General features: G+C 42.2%; 1 protein-coding gene across 8 annotated transcripts in view; it reads right to left on the bottom strand.

The window, feature by feature from the left end:
* The window catches only part of SRGAP2 (SLIT-ROBO Rho GTPase activating protein 2), a 270174-nt gene that overhangs the window by 23733 nt on the left and 228668 nt on the right, over positions 1-17773 (bottom strand). For all 8 annotated transcript variants that reach the window (XM_012459306.3, XM_064360301.1, XM_064360303.1 and 5 more), the window contains 3 exons: positions 9449-9509; positions 2309-2386; positions 1260-1394 (listed from right to left, as the gene is read on the bottom strand). In XM_012459306.3, the coding sequence (XP_012314729.2) occupies positions 1260-1394; positions 2309-2386; positions 9449-9509 (274 nt within the window). The remainder of the gene's footprint in view (positions 1-1259; positions 1395-2308; positions 2387-9448; positions 9510-17773) is intronic.

Raw genomic sequence — 17773 nt, 5'->3', positions numbered from 1 at the left:
GTGATATTGGGAAGGAGACCTGAAAGGTTTTCTTGTGCTGTGGAGAGGTTAACTACAGGTCAATTACAGGTCCTCCATCATAGGCAGCCCCTCACTTCCACAGTGTGTCATGCAAACACTGCCATTTTCTATGAGTGCCTTTATGTGAAAAGAGATGCAAAGTACTGGATTAGGAGGAAGAGTGTATCTGTAGGCAAGACCTGGGCAGCCAAGGGATCTTGAACTGTCTTGGCAACCCCAGTTCAGCTTGAGATACTTCACCTAGGCCCAGTCCTGGAAAAAGTCACAAAGACATGACCCAAGGGAATCATATCCTTAACCACCCATGTAACTCACTTCTCCTAGACTCCTATAAACAGAGGTCAACAAACCAAACCAGAGAGCCAGCTTCCCTAATACCCTGGGCATTTCTCAGGATAGCTGAGAGAGGGACAGGTACTCAGGGCAGATACTGAGTAAAACTAGAAACTAAGCGGGTATAACGATCTGGTCAACCTAGGAAGAAGGATCTTTTCTCCATTCAAAGGCACCACTCCCCCCAGCCTCTGGAGCCATCAGTCAGATGGTGCCTGCTTCCAGGCTGACCTGTATTAATCCAAGTTTCCATTAATTGTTTTTCCTGGCAAACAAATGAGAGGGTGTTCCAGTACCACGAACTAAACCAAATGGCTAGAAACAGCTTTTCAAGACCCAGATTTTAGAGTAAGAGGCAGAGAATGTCTAAGAGGATAAAGTAGAGAATATATCTTTGTCTTTGGGAAAATATCCTATTACTACTTTTAAATGTGCAGAGAGCTTTTGTTCCTAGAACACATATTAATACACTTAGCAGGTAAGCTATGTCTCGTTTAATGCAATAAGCACGAAATATTTGCAATGCTTGCTTATGCTTTTCTCCCTTGTACCATTAAAAGTACAGGCACTGATGTATAAGCTTCAAATATATAATTGAAAATAAAGGTATTTTACTAAAAGAAGACAAAGTCCAGAGAAGCAAAAGTATTTAAGACTGAGGTGAATCAGAAGCAAAAAAAAAAAAGCCAGGAGTCCTGACTTGGGGGTCCTAGATTCTTACTGAAAAGTCACTCCTCCTCCTCTCCCACCAGGGGATGAAGGAGGATGAGGAGAAACTTCACTGGGGAAAAGAAAAACTTTATTGAAAAGCTTACAAGAACATACAGACCCCGTAAAAACTTTTTAATCTCTTGCTACCACGTGCTCTGACCCAGAAGTCAATCTGAAGCCAGGATGGTACTTACTGACGCAGGCCATCAGGTCATGAAAGATGTCCTTGGGGAAGAGAGGGTGTTCCAGCCCCCGGAAGTAAAGCTTGAGGACGCCAGCTATGGAATCCATGTCATGGTCATTCTGGTCCCCAGCCAGGGGGTCCTCTCCTGAGGATAAGCAAGCCCAGCAAAAAGGAAAGAGTGAGGGAGGCAAAAACACACAGGACAAACAGAGGCGGTGGGGAAGGGGTGTCCTGGTCCCAGTCCATCAGCTCTCTGCCCAGCATGGTGGCCATGAGTGGGACAGATCAGGGAACAGATAAAGCAAAGACTGCTCCGCTTCAGAGGCTCCAGGACCAAAGGACAGGAGATGAGCCCATCAATATAAACTCTCTTGTGCCAGCCTAGCTCAGGGACATTCCCTATCGGCTGTGGATGGGACACAGCAACTATCTCTCACAAAAACTGTGAAACCAGGCTGGGACTAAGCCCCTGGGGGGAGAAAAATGAGGCCAAGGAGGCCAGCTCCTGAGATTTGCTCTCAGGTCTCCTGGCCTGCGACCAAGAACACCTACTTACAGAACAATCATGATGGAGCTCCCTGTGGAAAATTTCATATCAGATGTAATTAGATTTAATGATAGGACCAACCTCAAATTGAAACTATATATATCCATTACAGTGACGGAAATTGCCAAAGCTTGCCCATTACCTTAATAGCCCACAAGATAATAAATGGGCTACAATGAACAAGCGCATTAGCCTTGATATTAACTGCCACCAAGGGTTCTGGATGAAGCCATAAACTGCCCAGATATCATAGTTAACTTCTTGGTTTTGGCAGATCATCGGCATGAGAGAGGCAGGATGGGTAGGGCCACAAAGGAAGAAGGAAACTGGGATGTACCCTGGTATTTCCCTGCATATCTATGGGGTGAATGTGTACAAGAGAGCAGGTGCCCCCTGAGAGACAGGCAAGCTGGCTTCCTGACTTCTGGGGACCTCTTAGGGAAGAAAGGGTGGAGCCAATACCCCAGGGGGCTGGCAAATATTTGGTTTTATCTTCAAGACTGTTTCCTTACCTCTCTCAAAGGCATTTTTGATGTCATTCACTTCCACCTGGGATCCGGACACCCGAAAAATTCCTTCATGCTGTAGTCCTGGAAACGCACAGAAAAGTGATCAAGAAGAAAAAGCAAATTCACAAGCATAGTGCCAAGCTTAGTTGAATGCCTATCTCCCCCAGCCAGTGTGTATGTAGGCACGCTGTCTCTCTTCTTCAGGCCAAAGGAGAAAAATATGTACAAGGATGTTGGAAAAGTCACTGGAATAATTTTGAGGCATTAGCTTTCATTAGAAAGCACCAAGTTAGAGACTCCTCTGACTCCAAGGGCAACTACGAGGCAGGTTCCTTCCCTTGTCTTTGCCTCTCTGCTCTCATCTGTAAAGCAAGGAAGTGACCCACTGGTACTTTTAAAAAATCATCTAGGGTCAAGAACAGAAAAATGTACTCAGGAAGCTGAGGCAGGAGGACTGCTTGAGGCCAGGAGTTTGAGACTAGTCTGGGCAACATAATGAGACCCCATCTCTAAAAAGTGTTTTAAAGTAGTCAGGTACAGTGCTTGTAGCATGCCCGTAGTCCCAGCTACTCAGGAGGCTAAAGCAGGAGGTTCACTTGAACCTGGCAGTCAGAGGCTACAGTGAGCTATGATCACACCACTGCCCTCCAGCCTGGGTAAAAGAGTGGACCCTATCTCAAAGAAAAAAAAAACAGAATGGGAAATGGGTCAAGGTATTAGTTCTCATCAGAGGAGTTTCATAAGGTCTGAGATTATAATATTGATTTAGCTGTTCTAACACGGTTTGATTATTCAAAGAGATAATGCTTTCAATACTTATGAAAAAGAGAGGACATGAAACTCTAAGTCAGGAGCGTCCATCCAATCTTTTGGCTTCCCTGGACCACATTGGAAGAATTGTCTTGGGCCACATATAAAATACTCTAACACTAACGATAGCTGATGAGCTAAAACACACACACACACACACACACACACACACACACACACACACACACACACAAATCCCGTAATATTATAAGAAAGTTTATGAATTTATGTTGCGGCCCATGGCTCATGGGTTGAACAGCTTGCTATAAATGATCAGTCAACAGACAGTATTGCCAGACACTGCGCTAGGCACTGGTTCCTGACCATAGCTTTAGTCTAAGGACAAACATGCGTGAATGTTACACTATGATAATGTGCACAAAAACTTCTTAGTTTTGTTAGAGTAGAAAAAAATCATGAAAAAAAATGCTGGCATAGTGACTGCTGCTATTCAATGCTGTCATAGAAATAAATTACGTAGTCCTCACAAGTAATGATGTCACAACAAGGTAAAGGTTAGTAACAATCTCATTTTCTGGATGAGGGGATTGATGAGTGTTGACCAGCCTTAAGTTGTACAGGAAGTAAGAACCAGGGCCAGGACTTAAACTCAGGCCTTGGGGCTGCAATCATACTCAGTCCTCAACACCAGGCTTGTGGAGCCTAGTGGAGTGCAACTGCAGAGGTTGGAAACCACATTGATCAGTCTGAGCATGGACAGGGCTTACACAAAGCACCACACACGGAACTGCAAAACTGGTCAGAAATCCAGGAAGCACATCATCAGTGCCAGCCCCAGGGGTTGGACTGAACTAGCACCTCTGATTGCACCAGGACAGCTCAGTATTTCTCAGGATCCCTGGGTCTCAATCTTAGGTATTTTGTCAAAATCCCTCTGTTATAGCACAATCTTTCAAAAACCTTGACATGCTACAGAAATCTCAAATTTATTTTAGGAAAATAAAATAGACTAATGCTACATTTTGCCCACTGTTCGAGGGTCTCTCAGTGAGGGGGCAGATGAATTCTATAAGCTAGATCTTTGGAGGTAATTTGAATCCAATTGAAACAACATTAAGAAGTAAGCAGAGGAAGTGTAGTTACCTGGCTTGTAATAGGTCTTAAGTTGTCTGCTCCTGTAAGGGAATCTCCAGAATCTTCCTCACAGAGTGGCAGGCCACATTAAAATCTCATTAATACCAGTGTAATACAACTACAATATTAGTTACAAATGGGATGTAAGAGCCAGATAATGTTGTTTAAATATAATATGTAAACAACAAGTGCTCTGAGAGAAACAGCCACATGTCACAACATGGTATAAGCAAATGCCATCTCAGAAACCAGGCTACTCACTATGTTCTGGTTGGTGAAGCCACTGCACAAATTCCTGAAACAGTGTCACCATCTTGATACTCTTTGGTAGGTTAGAACACCAGGGAAAAGCAGCCTTGGCCTGGGAGTCCAGGACAAGAGGAAATGAGAGGAGAGCTCCCTGGAAATCAGGCAGCAGGCCTGGAACACACAGAGCTCTCTTTAGGTCTGGTCTCTGTTTCCTCTTGAGAACTTATGCTTTGGAGGGACTACCATGTGTTCTTGCTCAACAGACTGAATCTCTAGATTCTGGAAGCAGAAACATTAATAAGTGGCTGGTTTCCAGAAAGTAAGGGGAAAAACCAGTTGGCTTTTTATTATAATGCAGGTGAATCCTTGCATAACCAAAGTGACACATCCATGATCTTTTAAATTTTTTCTTAGTTCACACTAGGATGAAAGTATAAAACTCATCAGACTTGGAGAAGTTATTTGGAAATGGCACAAAACCTTCCATTATGCACTGGATCCAGCCATTGCCAAAAGTTGTTCTCCTGGAGAATTCTTGAAACGATTTCTACAGCAGTTATCTCATGTTCACGTTCTGTTGCTCCCTTCCTCATGAAAATGGTGGTTTGTGTTTTCCATCATAATTCAGTTTCAATTGTTCCTCAAATCCCTTCTCTTCCTTTAAGCCTTCTTGGATCACCCTCACCTACCACTGAGCTTTCTCATCTATATAAGGGGGACTATAATGTCTACCTCTCAAGGAATTTGAGGATTGTTAGGATGTGAAAATCCCCAGCATTCAGTGGGCCACAGACTCTTTCAAGGCTGACACAAGTTATAAGCTCTATTCTCATTAAATGCATATACACAAAAATTTTTACCATGGTTTTTTAGGGAGTTTATGAGTACCTTAAGCCCCTATTTGGGAAAAATCAATTTAGTGGGACAGATGTTTTTTGAACAGCTACTATGTGCTAAATTTTAAAAAAATCCACAATAGGCCTGGCATGGTGGCTCATGCCTATAATCCCAGCACTTTGGGAGGCTGAGGTGGGCGGATCACGAGGTCAAGAGATCGAGACCATCCTGGCCAACATGGTGAAACCCCATGTCTACTAAAAATACAAAAAAAAACTAGCTGGGTGTGGTGGTGCATGCCTGTAGTCCCAGCTACTCGGGAGGCTGAGGCAGGAGAATTGCTTAAACCTGGGAGGCGGAGGTTGCAGTGAGCCAAGATCATGCCACTGCACTCCAGCCTGGCACCTGGTGACGGAGTGAGACTCTGTCTCAAAAAACAAACAAACAAAAATCCACAATATACTTATTTGCTTAATCCTAGAATATACATAAAATACTTTTAGAATTGCTAATCCGTATCTATGTAATTAAAAATTACTAATTACTGTAAAATATTTGTTTAGAAATCCTTTTATCTTCAGATTTATATTATATATCAAGACAAATTTCTTAGGTTATTTTCTTCTTCATTCTCTTCATTGTGGTTATGTTATTCATTTGTAATACAGTTAGGTTTATTTATTACTGTTTGCATCCCACTTTGGGTTGTACCCTCACCCTGCCTTTATTTATTTATTTTTTTGAGACAGGGTCTCACCCTGTCGCTGAGGCTGGAGTGCAATGGCATGATCTCACCACAACCTCTACCTCCTGGGTCTGAGTGATTCTAGTGCCTCAGCCTCCCAAGTAGCTGGGATTATAGGTGCCCAACACCACGCCTAGCTAAGTTTTTTGCATTTTTAGTAGAGACAGGGTTTCGCCATGTTGGCCAGGCTGGTCTAGAACTCCTGGCCTCAAGTGATCTGCCTGCCTCAGCCTCCCAAAGCGCTAGGATTATAGGTGTGGACCACTGCACCCAGCCTGTTTGTTTATCTTTTGAGTATGGGAAACACTAATGTTGTTCTAAAAGTCAAAACTACACTAAAGCATGCCAAGAGAAATGCCACTCCTTACCATTTTCCACTGCCCCATTCTTTTCACCTCTTTTCCATCCGTCCCCTATAGGTAACCAGTTAAACATTAGTTCCTAGATTAATCCTTCCTGCATTTCTTTTTGCAGAAATGAGAAGATACATGGATATTCACATATATTCTTCTCTCTTACATGAAAGGTAATAAAATGCAAAAGAAAAGACTATCTATAGAGATAGTCCCTGACTTATAATGGTCTGACTTAGGATTGTTTGATTTTATGACGATGCAAAAGTAATACGTATTCAGGAGATATACTTCCAATTTTGATCTTCTCTTAGGCTAGCAAAATGTAGTACAATATTCTCTTGTGATGCTGGGCAGCAACAGAGAGCCACGGCTCCCAGTCAGCCATGTGATTACCAGGGTAAACCACCCATACTGTATAGTGTATTGTGTTGTCTGATGATTTTGCCTAACTGTAGGCCAGTGTAAGTGTTCTGAGCACATTCAAGGCAGGCTAGGCTAAGCTATGATGCTCCCTAGGTTAGGTGTATTGAATATATTTTCAACTTAATATGGGTTTATCTGTATGCAACCCCAGAAGAGGTCAAAGAGCATCTGTAGTAGGCTACATGATGGAGACTCTTTCATATTTTGTTTTTTTCACTTAATATATCCTGGGAATCTCTCCATATCAGTTCAAGGAAATTTTTCCCATTCTTGCATATACTCTATTGAATGAATGTACCATAGTTTTTTCAACCACTCCTCTATGTATGGGCATTTAAGTTGTTTCTAATATTTACAAAAAATGCTGCAAATAACCTTGTGCATATGCATTTTTGTACTCTTGGAGATATAACTTCATGGTAAATTCCTAGAATCTGCTAGATCGGAAGTTAAATGCACATAAAGTTTTGGCAGATACTGCCAAATTCCCTTCCAAAAGAGTTGTATCAGTTTGTGATCCCATCAGCAACATAGAAGTGTGCCTGTTTCCCCAGAGCCTCACCACAATAATGTGCTACATTTTTGTCTCCCCACGCACTGTGCATGTAAGGGGCAGAAACAGGTACGTTCAGCCACAGTATCTGGAACTTGTCCACTTTTCAGCAAATACCACAGCTAACACCCTGGTCTAGGCCACCACCATGTCCTCCTTGGGTTACTGCAGTAGCTTCCTGTCTCCTTCTTACAGACTTATCTCCATAGAGCAGCCAGAGATCCTTTAAAAAGATCACTCCCTCTTCAGAATTCTCCAGTGGCTTCCCATGTCCCTCAGAATCAAATCCAATCCTAGCACGTGAGGCCCTAAGTGTCTGGCTTCCAGCTTCATCTCCTGTCACTTTCTTCTTCACTCGCTCTGCTCCAGCTATGCAGGCTTCCTGCATACGGCAAGGGTCTCTGCACTTGTTCCCTCTCCCCAAGATACTCTTCCCCAAATATCTGCAAGGCTTACTCCCTCACAACTCTGTCCTAACACCACCTTAGGAGAATCATTTTCCCTGAACCAGCTTCAAACAGTGTCCCCTTCTCCCTTTCCATCCCCTCACCTTGCTTTACTTTTCTTAATGACATTCAACAATACCTGACATATTGTATTTACTGGCTGATCAACTGGTCATCTGCTTATCCACCTTTCAGTGGAATGTAAGATTCATGAAGCCAGAAACTTTTTGCTGGCATATAATAAGCAATCAATATGTATTTGCTGAATGAATGAAATGTATGCTGAATGAACAGTGGCTCAGACATGCTTCTTCCTATTGTCTTTTAGGCACAAATAATTCGTCCTCCCCTGAACTCAGTTTGGACTTATCTTTGCAAATTGCTTGACTATTAATCATTACTATCTTGTGAAATTTCTTATACTCCTATTCTAAATTGCCACAGCTTATCTCTTTTTATTTAACTTATCACTTGCTTACTTATTTTCTCCCAACGGCATCATAAAATTACTTAAAGACAGGGAAAGTATATTAGTCCTGTTTCTGTTTTCCTACTTGGCAATGCATGGTGTCCAGCATTGATCAGGGACTTGATAAATTTGTTGATTGTTCAATACTGATATACAATGCTGTTACTTTAAATGAATAAGGATAAGATTAAAAATTATAGGTGATTAGAATGAGATGAATTGTAACCATGCTATAATAATTACTATTCCAAAAATGAACCTGAGCAATGTCCCAGTTTACAGGGAGAGAAAAAGGCAAGGGGAGGGAGAGAGAGAATAGCTGCCTCTGAATTTAGACAAGATTTATATAGTTCCTTAGCTCCAGAAAGGTCACACTGCCCTTTTCCTATCCAGAAAGGATAGCATCTAAAAATTTCTGATGCCCAGTTCCTAGAAATTTTCATAACAGTAGTTCTGTCCTTTCTAAACACTCTAATCCTTGGGAAATCAATTCTCTGGCAATTATTTCCATTGTTAAATTCTGTCCAATGAGACCAGTAACTGGTGAGGAATGGAGTTTATAAGATTCACCTTCATCCAAGTAGAAGAGAATATGATTTCACTTAGGTCAAGAAGGAACCTGCCTTTGCAGATTCTCAAAAGCTGGATACAACTTTAAGACCAGCTACTAACTGAGCTCTTGGCCACGCTGTATCCAGCGAGACCAAACCAGAACAAAAACTGATAATAAGGAATCACTGCAACATTGGGAAAGGAGTTGTTTTCAAACCAGTCTGGTACAGAAAGTGACAAAATGGTCAGGCTGTACAGTGGGAGATAACCCACACTTGTAAAGACTCTGAGTAACGGTCAAACTACTGTTACCACGTAACAGCTGCTGTATTTATATAACAGCTATAATTTAAAACTTACTCTCAGGCTAAATAAATCCTGTGTGATAAGTGGCTGAGGCATTTTGGGTCAAAATATGTGATGTCTTTCTTTCAATGTCTAGGTGTGGCTATCCTGAGGTATCAAACATTATATGGACAAATAAGAATTTATTCCTTTTCTGAGAATGTCAGGATGGAAAGTCAATCTCTATTCTTACTTTATAAAGAATTCCTGGAAGTTATTTCCAATCTTTGCACAAACATGGACAAGGCTGTCATCCTGCTTACCGTGTCTGCTGATAAACCGGATACAGCTTTCCACCACCAGAGGAATTGCCTGGCTGGAGTCCTGAAAAGCCAAAGGGAAACACAACATTAGAATCTTTGAATAGGTATAGCCCAGGGTCAGAGAAAATGGGCCAAACTGTGCAGAACTGTCTCCGCGGATCAGTGGCCGGTCTACAAAGAAGCACCTGGCCTGTCCTCCAAGTTCCAGAGCACAAAAATACAACCATCTACATGGAATGCTACACAGATGCCTTAAAGTCAGCATGTCCTAAATAAAACTGATCATCTTTTATGCCAAACCAGTTTCTCACCACCTTCCCCACCACCTAATCAATCAATACATTCTGTCACGTCTGACTTCTAAATATCTCTCAAATCCATTCACTTCTCTCTATCTCAACTGCCACCAACCCAGTTCAATCTACCAATACCTCAATTCCCATCCTTGCCGTCTTCTGAGCCACCTTTCTCTTCCTTCAAATAGTGATTAGGTAATCTTTAAAAGTGTACATTGCATTATCTAAACTCTTTCAAAGACCTCTCATTACTCTCTTTTATATAGCCTTGCATGTCAAGATCCTGCCTTTGCCTCCAGTTCCACTGTCTGTCCTCTCCCCTAGCTTCTGCTACAGCCATGCTGGCCACCTTTCTGTTCTGCAAAGTCCTCCTTTCCCTCGTGGCTCTGCATGAGCTGCTCCTGCTGGGGGCATATTCTCCTCAACCCTGATTGTGACTCCAATGTTTGGATGTGAGTATTTGTTGGCACTTGTCACCACTAAGGCTCAAGCTCCATAAGGGCAGAGATCCTATGTCAATTCCTGGGTGTCCAGGGTTGGCCATGATGCTCTCACATAGGAGGCGCTCAATTATTTTCAGTTGAAGGTAGCCGGATGAACTAATGGAGGCTTCAGAAAGAGGGCTTGTTTGGTGTAAAGGTAAGAAAGAAAAGGAAAACTAAATAGTGGGGACTAATAGGTACTAAGCAAAGAAGCAGGCCTCCCAGATGTCAATCTTTGCTCTGTTGTTTTGCTTCAAAATCTGGCTCATCGAGATCGTGCCATTGCATTCCAGCCTGGGTAACAAGAGCGAAACTCCGTCTCAAAAAAAAAAAAAAAATCTGGCTCATGACACTGAACTTTTTTGGGCCTCAATTTGCCTTCTACAGACTGAGGAGGGGACTGGAGGCAAGAAGAGTAATATTTCCTATTAGAACATGAACATTAGTGCCTACCATTTATAGAGAAATTTAAAGAGGGACAACATACTAACTCCTCTAGATGGACTAGTGCTGGTAACAATCCTATGGAGTAGGTATTATTATTATTATACTTATTCGAAAAATGAAAAAGCAAAGCCAAGTGTGGTGGCTCACATCTGTAATCCCAACACTTTGGGAGGTTGAGGCTGGCAGATCGCTTGCGATCAGGAGTGTGAGAACAGCCTGGGCAACATGGTGAGATCCTGGTTCTAAAATAGCCTGGCGTGGTGTTACACGCCTGTGGTCCTAGCTACTTGGGAGGCTGAGGTGGGAGGACTGCTTAAGCCCAGGGGCCAGAGGTTGCAGTCAGCCAAGATCAAGCCACTGTACTACAGTCTGGGTGGTGGAGTGAGGTACTGTCTCAAAAGAGAAAAAGAAAAGAAAAATGAAGAAATGAAAGCTTAGTGAGGTTAAGTAGCTGCTATGGTCACATAGCTGGCAGGTGGTAAACCCAGGATTCAAACCCAGGCAATCTCCCTCGAAGACCCAACACTTTACCACTACCCATACTGCACCCTAGGAGTTCAGCGAACGTTGCCAGGTGTGTATACCAAATATTACACAAAATCAGTAGGGTTTTATTTTATATTTTAAATTAATGTATTGTTTTTAGAGACATAGAGTTTCCCTCTGTAGCCTAGGCTAGAGTACAGTGGCGTGATCATAACTCAATTTAATCTTGAGCAACTAGTCTCAAGTGATACTCCTGCCTCAGCCCCCTGTGTAGCTAGAACTACAGGTACCCACATCACACTCAGCACATCTTTAATTTTTTCATAGGGATGGAATCTCACTATGTTGCCCAGGCTGGTCTCAAACTCAGCCTCAAGCAATCCTCCTGCTTTGGCCTCCCAAAGTGCTGGGATTACAGGTATGAACCATCGTGCCAGGTCTAAACCAGCAGGGTTTCATAATGCAGCAGAATGTACAGTAATTCATCTGTGTGGAAGAAAGATCAGCAAGAGGGGCACGAACTTAACTAGAAAGGGCTTTAGACGTTAGGACAGAGATTGGACTCTCAAGTGGGATGGGTCCGTGTAGCTTCTGCCTGTTTGACAGGTTTGCGTGGATCTCTACCCTGGCTCTGAATTTGCCACTGTAGCCATAGGGTTTGGCTACTATTAGGCAAGCAGCTGGGCCTCACAAAGAAGTCAGGCTGAGAGAAGAACTGGCTTAGCCTCTAGCTCTCAAGCTTTCTGGGAACCAGGGATGATGCCAAAGGGGAGCTGGTGTCAGGATGGTCTCAGCGACCCAAATCCTCATCTTCATGACCCCTAAACCCATCTGCTTCCTCCAGCTTTCCAGCTATAGCAGTCAGTGTCTGTCCTCTTGTTGGCATCACTGACTGGCCAATTAGGCTAGGGTGATCTCAGGGGAAGAATCTTTGTCTTCCTTACTCTAAGGAAGAAACTGGTTCCACTATAAAAATGCCAAAAAAGCTCAATTTGGGAGAAGTCTTTTTATATTTACAGACTTGTTATTATATTTCTCATTTATAAATAATGGCAGCAGAAGAATGAAACTAGAGCCCTATCTCTCACCATATAGATAAACAAATCAAAACGGATTAAAGACTTAAATGTAAGACCTGAACCATGAAACAACTGAAAAAACCCACTGGGGCAATGCTTCAAGGATACTTGGTCTGGGCAAAGATTTTTTGAGTAAGACTTCAAAAGCATAGGCAACAAAAGTAAAAATAGACGAATAGGATTATCTCAAGCTACAAAGCTTTTGCATAGCAAAGGAAACGATCAACAGAGTGAAGAGACAACCTAAAGAATGGGAGAAAATATGTGCAAACTATCCATCTGATAAGGGATGAATGACCAGAATATATAAGGAACTCAAACAACTCAATAGCAAAAAAACAAACTATCAGATTAAAAAAATGGGCAAATGATTTGAATAGGCATTCTCAAAAGACATACAAATGGCCAACAGATATGTAGAAAAAATGCTCAATGTCACTAATCATGAGAAATGTAAACTTTTAAAAAACACAGTGAGATATAATCTCACTCCAATTAAAAAATGGCAATTATTAAAAAGACAAAAAAATAACAAACGCTGGCAAGGATGCAGAGAAAGGGGAATACTTGTACACTGCTGGCAGGAATATAAATTAGTACAGCCATCACAGAAAACAGTATGGAAGCTCCTCGAGAAACTAAAAATAGATCTACCATATGATCCAGCAGGCCCACTGCTGGATATATATCCAAAAGAAAAGAAATCAGTATATCGAAGTATCAGTATAACTGCATTCTCACATTTATTGCTGCATTATTCATAATAGCCAAGATATGGAAGCAACTTAAGTGTCCATCAATAGATGAATGGGTAAAACTTAGTATACACACACAATGGAATACTATTCAGCCATAAAAAAAGAATAAAATTCTGTCATTTGCAGCAACATAGATGGAACTGTAGGACATTGTTTTAGTTAAAAAAGCCAGGCACAGAAAGATAACGACTGCATATTCTCACTTGTATGCATAAGCTAAAAAAGTTGATCACATGAAGGCAGAGAGTAGAATGATGTTTCCAGAGGCTGGGAAGGATAGCGGGGAATGGAGGGGTTAAGAAGTGAGGCTGGGCCAGATGAGGTGGCTCATGCCTGTAATCTCAGCAATTTGGGAGGCTGATGCAGGCGGATGACATGAGGGCAGGAGTTCGAGGCCATCCTGGCCAACGTGGTGAAACCTCATCTATACTAACAGTACAAAATTAGCTGGGCATGGTGGCAGGTGCCTGTAATCTCAGCTACTCAAGGGGCTGAGGCAGGAGAATTGCTTGAACCTGAGAGGCAGAGGTTGCAGTGAGCCATGATTGCACCATTGCACTCCAGCCTGGGCAACAAAAGTGAAACTCGTCTCAAAAATTTGAAAAAATGTTGAGGTTGGGCATGGCACAATGGTTCATGACTGTAATCCCAGCACTTTGGGAGGCCAAGGCTGACAGATCACCTGAGGTCAAGAGTTCAAGACCATCCTGGCCAATATGGTGAAACTCCATCTCTACTAAAAATACAAAAAGTAGCCGGGTATGGTTGTGCCTGCCTGTAATCCCAGCTACATGGGAGGCTGAGGCAGAGAGAATCTCTTGAACCAGGAGGTGGAGATTGCAGTTAGCCAAAATCGCTCTACTGTACTCCAGCCTGGCCTGGTGATAAAGCAAGACTCCGCCTCAGTTAATGGGTATAAAAGTACAGTTAGATAGGTGAAGCAAGTTCTAATGTTTGATAGCACAGCAGGATGACGACAGTTAACAATAATTTATCAGATATTTCAAAATAGCTAGAAGAGAAGATTTGGAATGTTCCCAATACACATACGCGCGCGTGCGTGCACACACACACACACACACACGAATGATAAATATGTGAGGTGACAGATACCCTAATTACCTTGATTTGATTATTACAAATTGCATGCATATATCAAAATAGTGTATGTACTCCATAAATATTACAATTATTGTGCATTAATAAAAATTATTAAAAACAGTAGCAACAGTAATAATAAAGATAGTGATATGAGTGTCTGCATAGTCTTGTTGATCCTAGATTTATATATTATGACCTAGAGAGAGGAAAGTTGGAAAGCTTACAGGCTACTGGCTTCAACAAATTATGTGAGTAGAAAATTTGGCCTGAATGTGCAGGAAATGGAATTATCAGTGGTAGTTAAAGGTAAGTGCGAACGGTTGGCAGGAAGCCGGGCATCAAAAATATTAACCTGTATGTCCGTGGTTACCAGCAGCACTCACATGCAGCCCTCAATGGATAATCTGTGGCAGACAAGGGTAGGCTAGAGATGACCTGTCCTACTGCACGAGCATTTTTCTAGTCCCCATTGCTCCAGTGGAGTCTAAGAGTCCAGTAGGAGCACAAAATGGACAAAGTCACAAACAAAGGCTTTGAATGCTCCTGCCATCCTCCTCTCCCCTTGTAATGTTTCTGAGCAATGAGTAAATTCATTTCCCCAGGATGTGCCTGTGAGCTCCTGTGGTGCCACGAAAACCTGCACTTCACCATTGCCCTTGCATAGAGCTGATGGAGTTTGGTTTGTTTGTTTATTTATTTAGAGATGGAGTCTCACTCTTGTAGCCCAGGCTGTAATACGATGGCATGATCTCTGCTTACTGCAACCTCCACCTCCCAGGTTCAAGTGATTCTCTTGCCTCGGCGTCCTGAGTAGCTGGGATTATAGGTGCCCACCACCACGGCTGGCTAATTTTTGTATTTTTAGTAGAAACAGGGTTTTACCATGTTGACCAGGTTGGTCTCGAACTCCTGACCTCAGGTGATCCTCCCGCCTTGGCCTCCCAAATTGCTGGGATTACAGGTGTGAGCCCAGACTGAGCAGTTTCTACATTTTTATGCACTATGTCTCTTCCTTTCTACCTTCTCTTAAATTCTTGTCAGTTTAATTCCTTTACACACTTTTTTTTTTTTTTTTGGTCATGAAATCTTAGGTTTAGAAGGGGCCTTTAAGGAATCAGGCCAAATTCTCATCCAGTCAGATTAAGGGAACTTTAAATCAAAAGTGGAGGGAGAAAGGTAGGGCCTAAGCTAGAAAACAGAGTAAAGCAGTGGTCCAGTGATTTTCAGGCAATCAAACAGGGCCAGCGAGGTGGCTTGGGCCTGTAATCCTAGCACTTTGGGAGGCTGAGGGGGTGGATCATTTGAGCTCAGGAACTTGATACCAGCCTGGGCAACATGGTGAAACTTGGTCTCTCTTTAAAAAAAAAAAAAATTAGCCAGGCATGGTGGTATACACCTGTAATCCCAACTATTCAGGAGGCTGTGGTGGGTGGATTGCTTGAGCCCAGGAGGTGGAGACTGCAGTGAGCCAAGACTGTGCTACTGCACTCCAGCCTGGGTGACAGAGTCAGACCCTGTCTCAAAAAAAAGAAAAAAAAAAAATCAGAAAGGTGGCCAGAAAATCTCTGAATATGCATTATCTGACATAATTTCACATAAGTAAGAAGGTTAGAGTTTTTATTAGGTACTAATTTGTACATTTGTCAATTTTCATTTTCACCAATGGAGAAAATACAAATCCTGACAATAAATTATATGTGAGTAACGAGAAAAAAAAGCATCAAAAATAAGATTTGGAGCCCCAGAGACTGTCCCCCTGAACTTTAATTCAGACATGAGGGGAGGGGCTACGCAAATAGAAATGTGATGAGGGAAGGTGAGACTGATGCTGAAGGTAGAAGGTGCTTTCACAACTTTCAAGCATAAATGTCTAGTCAATCACTGAGGAGTTATACCCAAAGACTCAAAAGCACAGCATTATAGAACAAAAGAATGCTTAGGGGAGAAGAGAAAGATTCATCTAAGGGAACAAGAGTGACAAAGGAAAGAATACAGAGAGACACCATGAGAGGACAGAGCCCTGGAGAAATGCCTAAATTTAGAGAAATGGAGAAGGAAAGGCCAACGAAGAAGATATGAAGTCACGGCCAGGAGAAAAATAATGCTGAGCTTACAGAGAGCAGGGAAGGTCTGGAAGCAGCAGTGGAAGTGTCTTCTTATTAAAAAAGATCTGGAACGGTTTAAACCTATTCTTTGACAGGGTCAAAAGTGACTGGAACCCATTAGGGACCCTCAAAAACAGAAGTTACTAGCTTCTTCCTCTTGTTTGCCTTATTTGCCATAAACAAACAAACAAACGCAAACAATTATTTCCTGGTTACTTATACAAGATGACTCATCGTCTAAGTAACTTATTATTTTACCTTCCTGACCATTTTAGGAAAACTTTTTGCTGATCCACTAGTAGATTCGAACTGCTAGAGAGAAACTGGGGCAACAGAATGAAAACAAAGTCTTTATTTGATTGGGGGTTTTGGCGTATCCTGTAACTGCTATGCAAATCTAGCACCAGGCAAACACACTCTGCCTAACTGCTTAGGGGCAGCAGGATGCAAACCAGATGGGTGCTGTTCTCTTCCAATGGTGAGCCCAACCAAGGACACATATCACCTGCCAAACTGTGGTCTCTGGCACTCCTGCAGCCACAGTGGAGGCTGCAAAGCCCTTGCACACATGCTGCATCTATAAGCAAGATGCCTAGTTTCAGCCTAGGAACTGAAAAGAACCTGGCATCTTTCATTTCTTTTCTTAGTGTTAAAGGGAAAATGGCTTGCTCCCTCTACAACATATGCACCTATTAATTTTAAATGCAATAAATTATCCCTAGAAGTCACTCCATTCCTCTCTAGGTTTAAATGAAATTATGGGAGAAAGAGGAAAAAGAAAGAAAGAGAGGAACAAGAGGAAGGAGAGTTGCAATTAAATTTTTATAATTTAAAAAATGTATAATTGCATCTGATGGCATTTGCATTAAGATAAGATCCAAAGTAGAGAAGGGGAAAATAGTGACAGCAAAGCTAAGACAAGTGAGGCCTGTATCATCCAAGTTCCCCAGCTTAATGGTCCATCCCATCACAGCAGTCAGATGAGCTGAAGAAACGCTGGGGCTGCCGATACCACAGAAACCATGTGCCCTCTTTATTCGATTATCTCCCTGTGGCTAGAGCCACTGAGAATTACCCAAAATGATTTTTTAAAGCCTGGATTAGCTTTCCCCTGAGCAGACACAAAGATATTTCTGAGCTCTCTCCACCTGCCCTCCTTGCTGTCTACTGCATAGCTGGTATGAGCTTAGGGGACATAAAATCATTTCAGTGTTTGCCATAAAGTATAATTAGGAAGTCAAATTTGCTACTGCAAAAAATACTTCAATTAATTTTTTTTGAACAAGCACAAGTGCTGTTTAGATTATCCATTGATGTGGATTATCCATGCCGCCGCTCTCTAAGATCCTTCCTAATATGGGTAATGAGAGCTGGCTGCCCAGTGGCAGATTTTAATACAACACTGAAGATCATGTACCAAACTGCAGAGTTGAAGGGCTCTTGCCTACCATTCCTAGACCGGACTTAATCTTTGCATTGTTAGCATATCTTAGGAATCCATCTAGAATGACTACACCACCAGAAACAATCAAACAAAATCAGCCAACTTAAAGCGAGATTGTCTGGTCTAG

This window comes from Aotus nancymaae, unplaced genomic scaffold (assembly GCF_030222135.1).
Source record: "Aotus nancymaae isolate 86718 unplaced genomic scaffold, 86718_ANA_hifiasm-v0.15.2.pri h1tg000039l, whole genome shotgun sequence".
In the NCBI taxonomy this organism is placed as follows: Eukaryota; Metazoa; Chordata; class Mammalia; order Primates; family Aotidae; genus Aotus; species Aotus nancymaae.
Note: the sequence above shows the minus strand (reverse complement) of the source record. Positions and strands in the feature narration are given on the sequence as shown.